Source organism: Ictalurus furcatus, chromosome 5 (genome assembly GCF_023375685.1).
Source record: "Ictalurus furcatus strain D&B chromosome 5, Billie_1.0, whole genome shotgun sequence".
Classification (NCBI taxonomy): domain Eukaryota; kingdom Metazoa; phylum Chordata; class Actinopteri; order Siluriformes; family Ictaluridae; genus Ictalurus; species Ictalurus furcatus.
This window is the reverse complement of record NC_071259.1, coordinates 20,847,684-20,861,645: the sequence shown is the minus strand read 5'-3', so window position 1 is coordinate 20,861,645 and position 13,962 is coordinate 20,847,684. Positions and strand designations below refer to the sequence as shown.

General features: G+C 39.2%; 1 protein-coding gene across 1 annotated transcript in view; it reads right to left on the bottom strand.

Moving 5' to 3' along the window:
• LOC128607891 (copine-5-like) overlaps positions 1-13,962 on the bottom strand; it is a 100,176-nt gene that overhangs the window by 26,008 nt on the left and 60,206 nt on the right. The window contains exons 8-11 of the mRNA XM_053625142.1: positions 9,935-10,038; positions 9,163-9,267; positions 4,192-4,233; positions 4,006-4,081 (exon numbers count right to left, since the gene is read on the bottom strand). Coding sequence (XP_053481117.1) covers positions 4,006-4,081; positions 4,192-4,233; positions 9,163-9,267; positions 9,935-10,038 — 327 coding nt within the window. The remainder of the gene's footprint in view (positions 1-4,005; positions 4,082-4,191; positions 4,234-9,162; positions 9,268-9,934; positions 10,039-13,962) is intronic.

Genomic DNA, 13,962 nt, shown 5'->3' with positions numbered 1-13,962 from the left:
TACGGGCAGATAGTTAAGAATGAAAAGCTGCACTGCGTGTACACTGAATGCTGGTTTGAAAGGATATGATACATGGGTGAATACTGCATAAGTTGCATCTTCAATACAGTGGTATACTTAATACTGGCCCCAAAGGAAACAATCCATGCATCAAACCATGGGAGCCACAGCAATGGCAGCACATCACTGTGGCTGTTTACACAGTAGAAGAGACAAGTTTCAGTCCATACAGGAATTTGCAGATTTTTTTTTAATGATTGTTACAGATTGTTTAATGATCTTTTTTGCAGAAAACTACTTGAATTGACAAAACTGCAGTTGCTTGAAATTGTATCTTTCACAATGATGTTTGTTGTACTCTGTTCAATGCATGTGAATCGAAGACTGAACGTGCATTGTGATGACGTCACATGATGTGTCTTGGCCAAAATCTGCAGATAATCTGTGGTAATTTTGACCTCCAAATATTGCGGAGTTTGCTTGATTTTGCATTAATTTCTGTAATCGCAAAATCGTGATATCCTGGAGGGACTGCAGTTTGGTTGGTTTAAATTCCATTGTTGGAGCTCGGTACAAACATTCTGCACCAGCTGTCATTAGTACCTACTGTAGACAGGTCTTTGGTGCACAGGCTCAAAAGGCATTAAATGACAGCCTCATGTGATGCAACAGACTTCACTTAGATGCTGATCTGCACCGGAAGATTATTCCCATGGAACTGGGTTGCAAAGGCTGCATCAGCAAATGGAAGGTGCTCAGGGAACACATTGTTGCTGCTGCAGCAACCCAAAACACAAAGGTGGTTTTGTGCCAGAACACAGCATGATCAACCCTTTAAAAAAATCATGATTTACTGAAACTGCCAGAGGATCACGGCATTTGTTTTGAAATGACTCAGCTAATGGTGGAATAGATTTTCTCTCTGCAACTAGAGAAGTAGAGGTTAATAACAACAAAGCAGTGGCTAGTGAACACACTGTCCACAGGGTATCATTCACAGTTTTCACTATTAGCCAACATCAAACAGACAAAGGTTCTAGATCCAAGCTATTTGGTTATTCTGACTGTGGAATTGCAGTTGCTACTAAAAAAAAACAGGCAAAATAAATCTTACTTTTGAAATAGGATTTTACATTGTACATTTATTTTGTAAATAACTGTCATTCCATATGCAATGCATAACAGATGTGAAATGAGTGGTGAACAAACATGAGTGGTGAACAAACAGATCTGAAGGATGCAAATTTCCATTTTCCAATTTCTTTGGAACACAGATGATTTCTCTATTTGCCCATAAGCATAGAGAGGCAGAACATCTTCATTACTGAGTACAAGTCCAGCCACCAAGACTTACTGCTGAGAGAAATGTATTCCTTTGTTTATATATATATATATATATATATATATATATATATATATATATATATATAAAATTAGACATTATTTATTTGAATTGTTGCTGCACATTACATAAGTATTTTTTTACATAATTATTACATAATTACATAATTACGTAATTATTTTTTATTGTATTGTTTATAGGACTTAAGTGTACCCTGCATGTAATGTAATGCAAAATAAATCAATTAGAAATGTAAATGAAATGTTGCAATTGGTTGTGGTGTTTAAAATTACACTGTAGTCTTTGCAATTTTACATTGAGGAACATTATTCTGAAATTGTTCCACAAATTGTAGACGCAGTTTTTCACAGATTGGTGAACCTCTACCCATCATTACTTCTGAAAGACTCTGCCGCTCTAAGATACTCTTTTTATACCCAATCGTGTTACTGACCTATTGCCAATTAACCTCCAGCTGTTTCTTTTTAGTAACATTTACTTTTATAGCCTTTTGTTGCCCAGTCCCAACTTTTTTTTAGACATATTCCGGCCATCAAATTCGCAATTACTGTACCTTATTTTTTCCCTTAAAATGGTACATTTCCTCAGTTTAAACAGATATGTTTTCCATGTTCTATTGTGAATGACATATGGGTTTATGAAATTTGCAAATCACTGCATTCTGTTTTTATTTACATTTTACACAGTGTCCCAACTTTTTTGGATTTGGGGTTGTATTCATTTGCGTCCATAAATATATGCAAAAAATAATTTTTAATCTTTTTTTTTTTTTTCTCACCTGTCCAACTTGACAGCTGTCTTCATCTAACTGCAACCAGTTACTCTCGCCAACACTCAAGACAAGGTGCACCAAAACTCAAACACATCTAGTGTTTCCTCACCCAAATGTACGTGTGATATAATTCACACAATTGTTCTTTGCTAATTATTTGCAATTTATCCTATAGCACACACAAATACAGTAAGTGCACTTTATATAGATTCAGTACATCAGAGCCTCAGTGTATAAATCATAATGTATTAAAAGATAATGAAAAAAACTCACGCTCTGTATAATCTTAAACTAACCTTTTATTGTACAGTCCGTGTTTTTGTATGGGGTTGTACGCAAAAGTTGCCCTTACAAAACCCAACTAATACATTTTTTCTGTCGTGTCAGTGATACAGCAGTGCCGGTTCACCTAACCCCTTTTACAAACACACACACACACACACACACACACACACACACACATAATTTTCACTGATGTTCTGTCAGCTATTGAGACATGACAGTGACAAGGACCTCCTTCACCACTTAATCCAGTGACACACTCTCTAATGAGTCTGAAATAGTGCCGTTAAAGGAAGAGCAGGTATTATCACACACTAGCCTCTGCACAGCAGTGAAAGCTGCTTTAATTACACACCAACCGAGCCCTGTCAATTTAAAAATTTGACTGTATTACAGTTTAAAGGTGTGTTAGTCAATATTAGTTACAATTTGCCAGGATTAGGTGGATTCAAGGACGTTTAAATTATTATTTTTTTTCCATTTGAAAAAAGAATGAATCCACTCCCATTTCCAGCACATAAACAAAGCTCCGCCCCAGAACCTGGCTTGTAGCGTTCAATTAGCATTAGTATGCTATCTAGAGAAATCATTAGCATGGACTGTCTTGACATCACTTTCAAGTGCACTCAGCCATTAAGCTGCTTGAACACCAGAGTATAACACTATAAACATGGAAAATTCAGATCATACTGATTCATGAGAATGGTCAAGAGTGTCTTCACTGTCTTATTTTTCTTATTAATGAGGTTTTGAGCTTTAAGCGCTGTTGGTAGCATTGTTAGCATCGCTTGATAAATGATGGGCCATTCACCCACTTAAAAGCCAAGTTATAACACTATAAACATTCAGCTAATACTGATTTATGACAATGATCTAGAGTGCCTTCGCTGTCCTGTTTTTTTTTTAATGTAATAGAAACGTTATGTAAAGCAGGTCATTCAAACGATTCAAATATTGTCGCGACGGACCAACTGCTGCGCTGGTGCTGAAAAGACGGCCCCGCTTCAATGTTGTGGACAGTCAGGAAGCACCTGGCGGTGGGGCGGAGCCGCCGACACACCCTTGGCCGATGAATGGTGTACCGCACGGGAAAATTCCACCATCCAGCAGACGAGGGGAGAGTATAAAAGGCCGCTCTTCTGCTCGACAGGGGAGAGTCCTCTCACGTGACATGTGCAAAAACCTCATTTTTGCAACGTTACAATGGCCTCCTGTGTGTCTGTGCTCCACCCACCGCTGGCTAATTTCCTTACAATATATATAAAGCTATATTTTCGGTTTTCTCTGCCACATAATGTGCTTTTAAACAATTATTATTTAATCCTGTTCTACGCATTTTCCAGGTTATTTGTAGGTAGGAAATAAAAACAATAAACTGTTGCACCTTTAATATAATTAAGAGCATTATAGAATTAAATGGAAGAAATGTCTAAAATAGTAAAAAAAATAAATAAAAATACAGTGTTTTCCAAATGATGACAGCGGGACACATGAGGGTTTTTCATGGTAGCTGAGCAGCACTTGACCTTCCTTCATCAGAAGATTACATAATACCTTTGAATAGTAAATAAACTGTAATTCTACTGACCTCATAAACATTGAACTGACTCTGGCCCCGTGACAGCTCCCGGTAGCTAGTGGAAAATTCTCCAATGAAGTCATGGCTGAAAGGCAAAAAATTATAATAGCTTTATGTAAAAATTGGTACTTTAATTTCATTTATTCATTCAGAGAGAAATAAGAGACATACCTTCAAGAGAAAAAGGAGACATACCTGCCATCCCTGTCCCAATCATATATTTCCACCTTAATTGACCTAGAAGACATACAACATGGGTTTCAAGAAACATAATTAAAGAGCAGGAAAAATAATGTATTTGTGTCATTAGCTGCTTTCCAGACACTTTTAAAACTGAAAAAGCATGATGAGGGTGTATCAGGCTATATACAAAACCACATAACCATACTAAATAGTAATAGTAGTATTAGTAATGTTGCCCTAAAACCAGCCAATTATCCCATTAGGTAGAATGTTCAGAATTGCTCAGAAACCAGTGACTGGCTTGAAACATGGTTTAATTACATTTCATAATTTATTATTATTACACTTTGAATAATTAAAATCACATTCTTTTCATGGAGCAATAATTTTGCCAATTACACAGAGACACTCTTGATTTGTAACCTTGTTACTGCAAATAGGTAATAATCAAGCACATGCCATTAAGTATCCAACAAAACAAGCCCATTGTGATTTGCAAGAACTTGCAGAACAACAAAGAAACAAGTTGGGAGAGAAATCTTGCTGCATTCTGTCTGTCAAGGCATGTTAAATTCTTTTTGAAGAATTATCTCAAAATAGCCTCAGGGTATGTGAGGAAAGTCAGCAATATTTGAGAATTAACGGAGCATTTTTGAAGTGAGAAGTTAGCAGCCTGAACTGGGAAAATCGTGTGTCGGGTTGTTTATACTTTCCGGAGAAACTTGACACATGAGATTAACAGGAACATCATAGGTTTTAATACATAAGCAATTAGACTGATTGACAGAGTTAACCACTGTGCCAGTGTCTTGCTGGGAGACACATTAGCATCAGTGCACAGAATAAAATGGTTGCCAATCAAATTAATACATACAATTGATATTAAAATAAAATGTTTTATTAAACAATCAGAAACGTTTTAGGGAAAATAGGAAAAATAAAAAACTTACAAAACCTTGCTGCATAAGTGTGCACACCCTTCTATAATTGGAAATGTGGCTGTGTTCAGAATGAACCAATCATATTCAATCTCATGTGCGAAAGTAATTATCATACAGCCGTCATTGATTAAATTAATCTGATTATGACCAAATAAAGACCAGATGTTTCTGTAGGATTTTCTTGACATCTTCTTGGTTACATCTGACTTCTGAAGCCATGGTCCGCAAAGAGCTTAAAAAGCATGTACGGGATCTCTCTTGTTGAAAGATATTGATCAGCAGAGGGGTATAAAAGAATTTCCAAAACATTAGATGTAACATGGAACACTGTGAAGTCCATCATTCACAAGTGGAGAAAATGGGTAACCACAGTGACATTAGCAAGAACAGGACATCGCTCAAAAATTTATAAAAGGACAAGACAAAATCTTACCAGGGAGACTGCCAAGAAACCACCAACAACATTAAAGGAGCTGCAGGAATATCTGACAAATACTGATTAATCTGTAAAATAAATCACTCCAAACCATGTGGCAAAATGTTTTATGGTCTAATGAGACCAATTCCAAAAGGTATATTTGGCACAAAAACATTTCCACCAAAAGAACACCATACCCATGGTGGAGGAAGCATTATGCCTTAGGGCTGCTTTTCTTCAGCTTGAATTTGAGCTTTTTTTAAGGTTGAGGGAATCATAAATAGCTACAGTACAAATATCAGTTGATTTGAGTGTAAAACATTCAGGTGTCTGCTAGTAAGCTGAAGATGAAACGGAATTTCACCTTTCAGCACAACAATGACCCAAAGCATACATGCAAATCAACAAAGGATTTGTTGATACTTCATTTATAGAAGTAGGTTTTACACAACAACAGAAATCTGCAGCTAAGTCACAGCAAGATCTGAAAATGACAAAAGCCAACTCAAGAAAGATTTCAAGCTATAATCGAAGAAAGATCAAGAAAATATCCCAGATGAGCCTGCCAGCAGCCGAAAAGAATCAAAACCAAATCCAAAATCCAACCTACCAGCTACTGATCAACTGACAATACAAGACCGAGAAAGTGCAGGCTTCTGTAACATCACACGCTTCAGTGAGTCAAAGGGCTGAGCAAGAGAATCAAATCACATCTAAATCAAGATAGAATCTATGAAAGTAATAAAAAATCATTCATGCTGAAATCTCCTGAAAATTAATGGTGCATTGTATGCCCTAAGACAACTTTAACTTGGATTGCATTGATTAATTCTAAAACCATTTGAAAAATAAATGTAACCCAGGTAGGGTGCTATATAGACTAAATAGTTATGGCTGTCTCTCTGCTAAATGATTCTACCTTCATGTTTCATCTAAGAGGTTTTTCATTTGAAGTTTGAGCAGTAAGTGTAAGTGTTTGGAAACTCCTAAAGCCTTCTGAAAATGGTAGATGATGGTTAGAATAAATACTGAGCACAATGTAAATGAATACAGCATTCTACAAGGCTTTGTTTGATACTGCTTTATAGAACTGTGTTATGCTGCTGTTTACAATTGCTGACATTTGCTGTTGCACTGTTCTATGTTTAACACACTTCTACTTCTTTATGGCAGTGGCTGTTTGATTTATAGCTGTAATATATTCTTGTGTGTGTGTGTGTGTGTGAGAGAGAGAGAGAGAGAGAGAGAGAGAGAGAGACTATCTTTGCACTGAGTCAATGCCTATGTTCTACTACTTCATGTTATTTTTGTACTATTGGGAAATTTTTACAGTGCTCAGATGTAATCTGGGGTTATAAAAATACACATTTGCTGTAATCAAGCTTAGCGCAATTACAAATGCAACTCTGGAGAGTTTGTGAGTAACACCTATGCCATCTGCAAGTAACACCTACACCAATTCCATCTGCTACTGTTGGACAGAAGGTGTAGAAAGGTGTAGACGTCAGAATTTTCACTTCATTATAATTCATCCAATATATAAACATGGCACAACTCTTCCCGCTGATATTGATTACCCTGACTATTTATGCCATCACAGCCTTTATGTGTTCTGACCAGTAAAGTAATTTCTACATGAAATTAGTTTACATGCCAGTTATTTGATAGAGCATATTGGTTGATATCTGAATGTACATCACACGGGTTATCGATGATGTCTACACAGAACACTGCACAGGTAGATCGATACCTTACTTGGAAGTAACAAAAGCCTGATGACTACACTATACTAGAAGCTGTAGTTTGTTTTTGGACCCATATCCAACATTAGTATAGCAGCATATAGTTTATTTGTCTCTGTAGGACTTAAAAATCACTTACAACTGTCTTATCATTAGAGGTCATCTTTCATCCTCATCACCATCCATACATGTTCAGGGGTTTCTGCTTTAGACGATTTAGTTAAAGGTACCAGAGTGGTACAACTGAACAACGTTTACTCTATTGTACAGATATCCCAACAATGCCACAGCCATCTGTGGCAAGGAACCAAGGAAACAAATGTAGCCATGCTCTCTAGGTGGGAGAGATGGCATACTCTCTCTCCCGTGTCAATCACAGTGATAATAAGTATTCATGGGCATCTGTTGGCCGATGTAGGCTGTGTTGGGCAGATAGCACTTTCCTCAGAGTGTGTTATGCTACCCTGTGACACAGCACGAGTAGCAGTTTGAAAAAATGCAGTTGGCTGGCATCACGTGTCTCAGAGTAAGTATGTGATTATGTGATAGTGTTCAGCCTCCCAGGTTGGTAGCTGTCATATGATAGAGCAGAGCTGGGTGGAAGGTGGGTATTGGCAGGTGACCAAATTAGAGAGAAAAGGAGGGGGTGGGGGGTGGGGTATTGGAATGACAGTACTGTCAGCATGTATAAACCCCAACACACACACACAGACACATACACTATGGGTTAAAATGTATGATTTAACCGATTATGACTTTGTACTTGTTGACAGACAGCATTTTAGCCATTCAAGATAATTTTCTTTTGATTTTTTTATACATCGGCCAACAGATGCCCATAAATACTTACATGGTACATCAACTGCTTTTGTGTAGCAAAAGTGTTGTGTTGTCTTCCAATCTCATAGATTAATAAATAAGATGCTGCAGTGCAGTATAAAAATTAATGTTGTTAATTTATCCATTTATAATGTTCGATATTATTTGTGACATAACTATTCATTTACTCAATTTTTTCTTATTGATTCATGAAGGGCTTTAATTGTAATCATTATTGTTTTAGATTTATTCATACATCATTAGTCTTAATAGTGAACATTAATTAGTCTAGTTTGATTTAAACGACAGTTGGGCAGTAACAAATCTAAATCAATACTGTATGTCGAGTGCCTGAAATGTCTTGACTTGACCTCTGACAGTCTTTGCCACATGAGTTGTTTAGAGTTACTGATGTTTAGAGCTACATGTCAAATTGTCAGCCTGATCCCATCAGGAGCAGATAAATGAGCTGTACTCAGAATCATTCTGGTGTAAGGGGTATGAAAACTTCTTGCCATGGATCATCTGTCCATTTTTAGAAATCGTTTGTGTACAGTATATAAGAATCCTACATAGCATGCCAGAAGAGCAAGTATATGGATTAGTATGTACACAAAGACACACAGAAATGGGATGGAAAGCCAAGTAGGGATTATGAGGCAGGTGTCTCTGATAGTATCGGACAACACACAGCTGCCAGAGTGTCTGTAAGGTTTACCTGAATCACAAACCCGAAAAAAACACATTTTGGCTTTTTTTTTTTTTTTTTGAATCCCTTTCCAATGTGTCTCTCAGATATAATGGCAGATGCAGCTGGTGCATTTAGTGAGATATACATCAAGAGCAGGACTGTTATTTGTAACTATCAATCAAAAAAGACCTGCTTTCTCTGCAGGAAGCCGCATAATACCTCCCCTTTACACTCTTGGATACAATAACACTCACAAATCATTACTGCCTGGGGCATAGGCATTTGAGGATCATCATACTGCCGAAATTATACATACCAGGCTATTGTTGGTAGGAAATAATCCTGCTGTTGAGTGGCACTGTGTGTGCATACCTATCATAGTCTCCATTGCAGAGGGCTCTCACAGGGATGCTGAAAGGTTTCCACACAGGGTTGAGTGTGTTTTTCATCACGTCTGTCTTATGGCAGATAGTAAACCTGAATACAGAATAAAAACAAACATGAGATAATCTCTCCTGTTAATGGGCTAGTTATACATAACATATAAATATCAGGATGTATATCCATCCATCCATCCATCCATCCTCTATACCACTTATCCTTTTCAGGGTCACGGGGAACCTGGAGCCTATTGCAGGGAGCATCGGGCACAAGTTGGGGTACACTCTGGACAGGGTGCCAATCCATCACAGGGCACAATCACATACACACTCACACACCCATTCATACACTATGGACACTTTAGACATGCCAATCAGCCTACCATGCATGTCTTTGGACTGGGGGAGGAAACCGGAGTACCTGGAGGAAACCCCCGCAGCACAGGGAGAACATGCAAACTCCACACACACAGGACCATGGTGGGAATCGAACCCCTGGTGGTGTGAGGCGAGCGTGCTAACCACTAAGCAACTGTGTGCCCCAGTATGTATATCCATATATATTAATGAAACCAAACATAGTATAAAAACAGGCAGGCTTTTCCCCATGCTGTGATACTATGCAGAGATGAACTGGCCTGCAAATTTAGTCTTAGTACATTTTAGGAAGTATCCTCTGTACACTGTAAGAGATCTCTGATGTGAATAACATATTCAAAAACACTCACTTAGTACTCAGAGTGAACATGAACTGACTAACTCACGTTCCGTCCTCATTACTCCGGTAGAACACCATGAAAGGGTCTGAGCGACCAAAGAAGTCTTTCTTGTCCAGCTTATTGGCACAGAATTGCATAGTGACACAGTCCTGGGGGAAGTTGAGAAAGCAAGAGGTTGTAAATCCAATAGGATTATAGTTACAGCTTGCATTGCTACAGAGAATCAGCTTGTGTAGACAGAAACAAGATTATCACATTAAAACCAGACCTTGTGCATGAAAATTTCCATCTTAGTTTCACATAAAATAATATTTAGGGTTTCCAGCTACAGCATAAGGACACAGGATAATGATTTTTTTTTGTTGTTGTTGTTGTTTTTTTTTTATCTTTGCCTAACTTACGTTTATGTGCAGAAGACCAAACAAAAACAAAACAATGTGTCTTAATGTCAACTGGAATGGGTGTGATTATATATATATATATATATATATATATATATATATATATATATATATATACACACACATCTGTGTGTATATGTATGTGCACTGGGGGATCCTTTCTACAATAATCCTTACAGCAATAATGATGCATTAGCACAGTGTTACGGATATTACTACAGTTTATAAGGCATTTCCATGTTTCATTCTCATCACTGGCACAATGAAAATGCTATGAGTCCATTAAAGCATATGATTAGATTGAGGTCTGGAGCAGAAAAATGGAGAAGGATTAGGAGGGGAGAGATAGAAGGATAGAGGGAAATCAATGAATGAGAAGAAGCAGTAAAAAAGGGAGAGATGAGGTAAAAGAAGGGGGGGGGGGATAGAGCAGCCTGCCAAAGGTCTGAGCTAAATGACAGTTTCACGCATGTTAAAGAGACCTTTATAATCCAGCACACTTCACTAGGCAAGATAACTAGCATTCTTACAGATGCTACTCTTTTAACAGAGTGTAGCTGCCATATAATTCCTTTGAGATTGCCAGAGGTTTGAAGCTGCACTTGGGAGTGACAATAAAATAGGGATAAAGTTTCACTTGTTAAAATATGGACTGCATCAAATGTAATTTCAACAAAGAATGAGTGTTCATAACATGTATATGGGAGAGGGGGGAGGTGATGTAGTAAAATTAATTTAATTTTGGTATGCAAAAACAATTACACAATCAAAGTGTAATATTTGAACATTGCAATTACACTTAGTGTTAGAACCGTTGTGCAGTGTCACCGCAGCTGAGCTCTGTACCACACACAAATCTAGAAACAAAACTGTAATACTACAAGCATTCAAATACCATTTTCTCTATTATGCACAAAGATGAACTTTGCTCCGCCACAATAAATTAATACCTGCACACTTGTCTGCATTATCTATGTCAGCTTTCACTTAATATAGCACACATTCCGTCTGGGAGGAAACAGGAATATATTTTGGCACACAGAGTACAAAAAATTCTGCATAATAAAACCACCTTTTTTTTTGTCTTAACATCCATATGGTCTAAGCAGAGAGACTACAAAAGTCTTTGTGTCATAGAGTGCTCTGAATCTGTGTCTTACTGATCCCTGGTGGACTATAATGTTCTCTCAGCTGCAGAGTTTTATTGAATGTCATAACACTGGTGTGGCAGTAAATTTAATGGGACAACCGGGAGAAATTGGACTTATTTTCTAGAACATTCTAAGTGAGAAAATCTTTCTTCTTATTATTTGGTCAGAGACAATCTAGGTTCCCTTTCAAAGGGAACTTCGACGTTGCGTTTGCATAACACTATGGGGAGCGCCTCTTGCGCGACCGGCATCTGAAGTTTGTGTAAAATCATGCCTATTTATAGGCCTGCCATGATCATGTGATGTGGCAATTAAGCACGTCAAGTGATATAAATATGGCACCTATGAACCGTGCCATCAGCCTTTATTATCTTCAGCAAAAAACTGCATGTCAGTTGTTTGTGTAAAGAAACAAAAAGACGCTTAATTTTCTCGCTATCTTTTCTCAAAATTTCAGAACTTTCCTATCCCTTTAAAAAAAAGAGAAGAAAAAAAAAGGGAATGAGTGAGAGAGACAAATATGAGTGAGAGAATTCAGGAAGTGTGTTACGGCTTGCTCCTGTTTCATCACGGAGAATAGTGCACACTTTCTGGATGAAGTGTCTAGGGGTGTAGCATGCGATGGCAACCTCGAGAGGCTGCGCATAGTAATGCCTACATTAAGCAGCTCGGCTCGTGACTCGCGCTCTTCACGGAAGCCGAAGCGAGTTGGTTTTAGAGCCTCACGGATCTGGGCCGGCTGCTGCCGAGGCAGCTAGCCATCTCAGGTTTGCGGGATCTCTTATGGATCCGGAAGAGGAGCCGGAGATGAGCGCTGCTCTATCTCTTGCTCTGTCTTCCGGGTTCGGCTCTCTGCTGGATTTTGGAGCTCACATCGCGACTCCTCCTTCCGCTATGGAAAGCCAAAAGGAAAAACCACACACACACACACACACACACACACACAAAAATAATAGTAATAATTCCTCTCTGACTCCGAAGAACCAGAAGGATGTGCTAAAAACTGAGAGCAGCATATGAAGAGCTGCTTGAAGTGATTACTAAGGCTGGATGAGCCTTTTTCTCCCCAGTGAAAGTAAATCCCTCACACTGGAGAAACTCCACTTCCTTCTAGAAGTGCATGACAAAAAATCAGGCTTCTTAGGGAAAACCATGCATAAACCGTATTTATAACCCCACGATGTTGGATTATTTGGCCATTGTCAGGAATGAACGGCATGGATATTTAGCTCTTGCGAGCTACCTCTCTCCATCGACGGCAGGTAATTAGGGGGGCCGGCTTTGCCATCCAAGTCACCAGGCATCCATGAGTGGAGCCCGGGCCAGCACTATTGTGAGGGAGGCACAGAAGGTGAGTATAGCAGCCTGCCAACCCCCGCAGACAGCCAGGGGAACCAGGCGGCCACAGTCGCAGCCTGCTACTAGGCCTGATCTGAGAATGGTCATAAAGGCCAAGCAGGCAAAGAAGAGTGGTCCTGAGGGGCCGTGGAGGGACGTATCAGGGGACATGAGGTTGCTAGGGCAGTTAGCCCCCAGTGCTACTGTAGGGCCTCCCCTAGCCAAGGCGGTCCCAAGTTTTCAGTGTTCTCTGGTCAGCAAAGTTGTAACAGGGCAACGGAAATCTGATGCTTTCCCTCCAATAGAATGTGGAATAGTTAACGTCACTAAAAGACCGTCTGGAAACGTGGAAACTACTGCCAAATGTGTCTCCATGGGTTCTGTCTACTGTAGAAAAGGGTTACCATGTCCAGTTTATAGTTCGACCCCCCCGGTTCAGAGGTGTGCTCTCCACAGTAGTCAGCACAGACCAGAGCCCGACGTGAGCGCAGGAAGCAAGATCCCTCTTGGACAAAGGGGCCATAGAACATGTACCCCGTTCCCTGAGGGAGGGAGGTTTTTACAGCCGTTATTTCCTGGTCCGCAAAAAATAAGAGTATGCGGCCAATTTTAGATCTGCGTCATCTGAAGTGTACTATTCGGACATACAGGTTCAAGATGCTGATGCCCAAACTTATTGTACCACAGATTCAGTTTGAGGACTGGTTTGTGATGATAGATCTAAAAGGTGCATATTTCCACATAGAAATATCGCTAGCTTTATCCCCTCGCACCTTCACAAAGTGCATGGATGTCACTCTGGCTCCATTGTGACTCCAGGGCATCCGTGTACTAAACTACCTGGACGACTGGTTAATTCTAGCACGATCCAGGGAACTGGCGGTTCAACATCGAGATGTTGTTCTCACCCACATGAAGAGCTTGGGGCTCAGGTTGAACCTCAGAAAAGTATACTTTCCCCAGTGCAGTACACAACTTTTCTAGGGGTTATAAGGATTCTACTACGATGAAGGTGTTTCTATCCCCAACATGCGTAGGGTCAATCCTATCAACACTGAGCAAGATAAAGCTGGATCTTGGGAGACTATTGGCGCTTATGGGCCTATTGCACAGAAGACCGTTCAGTGGTGGCTGAGAAGTTGGGGGTTTCGTCCGAGGACGAAACCTCTGAGAATAATCAGTG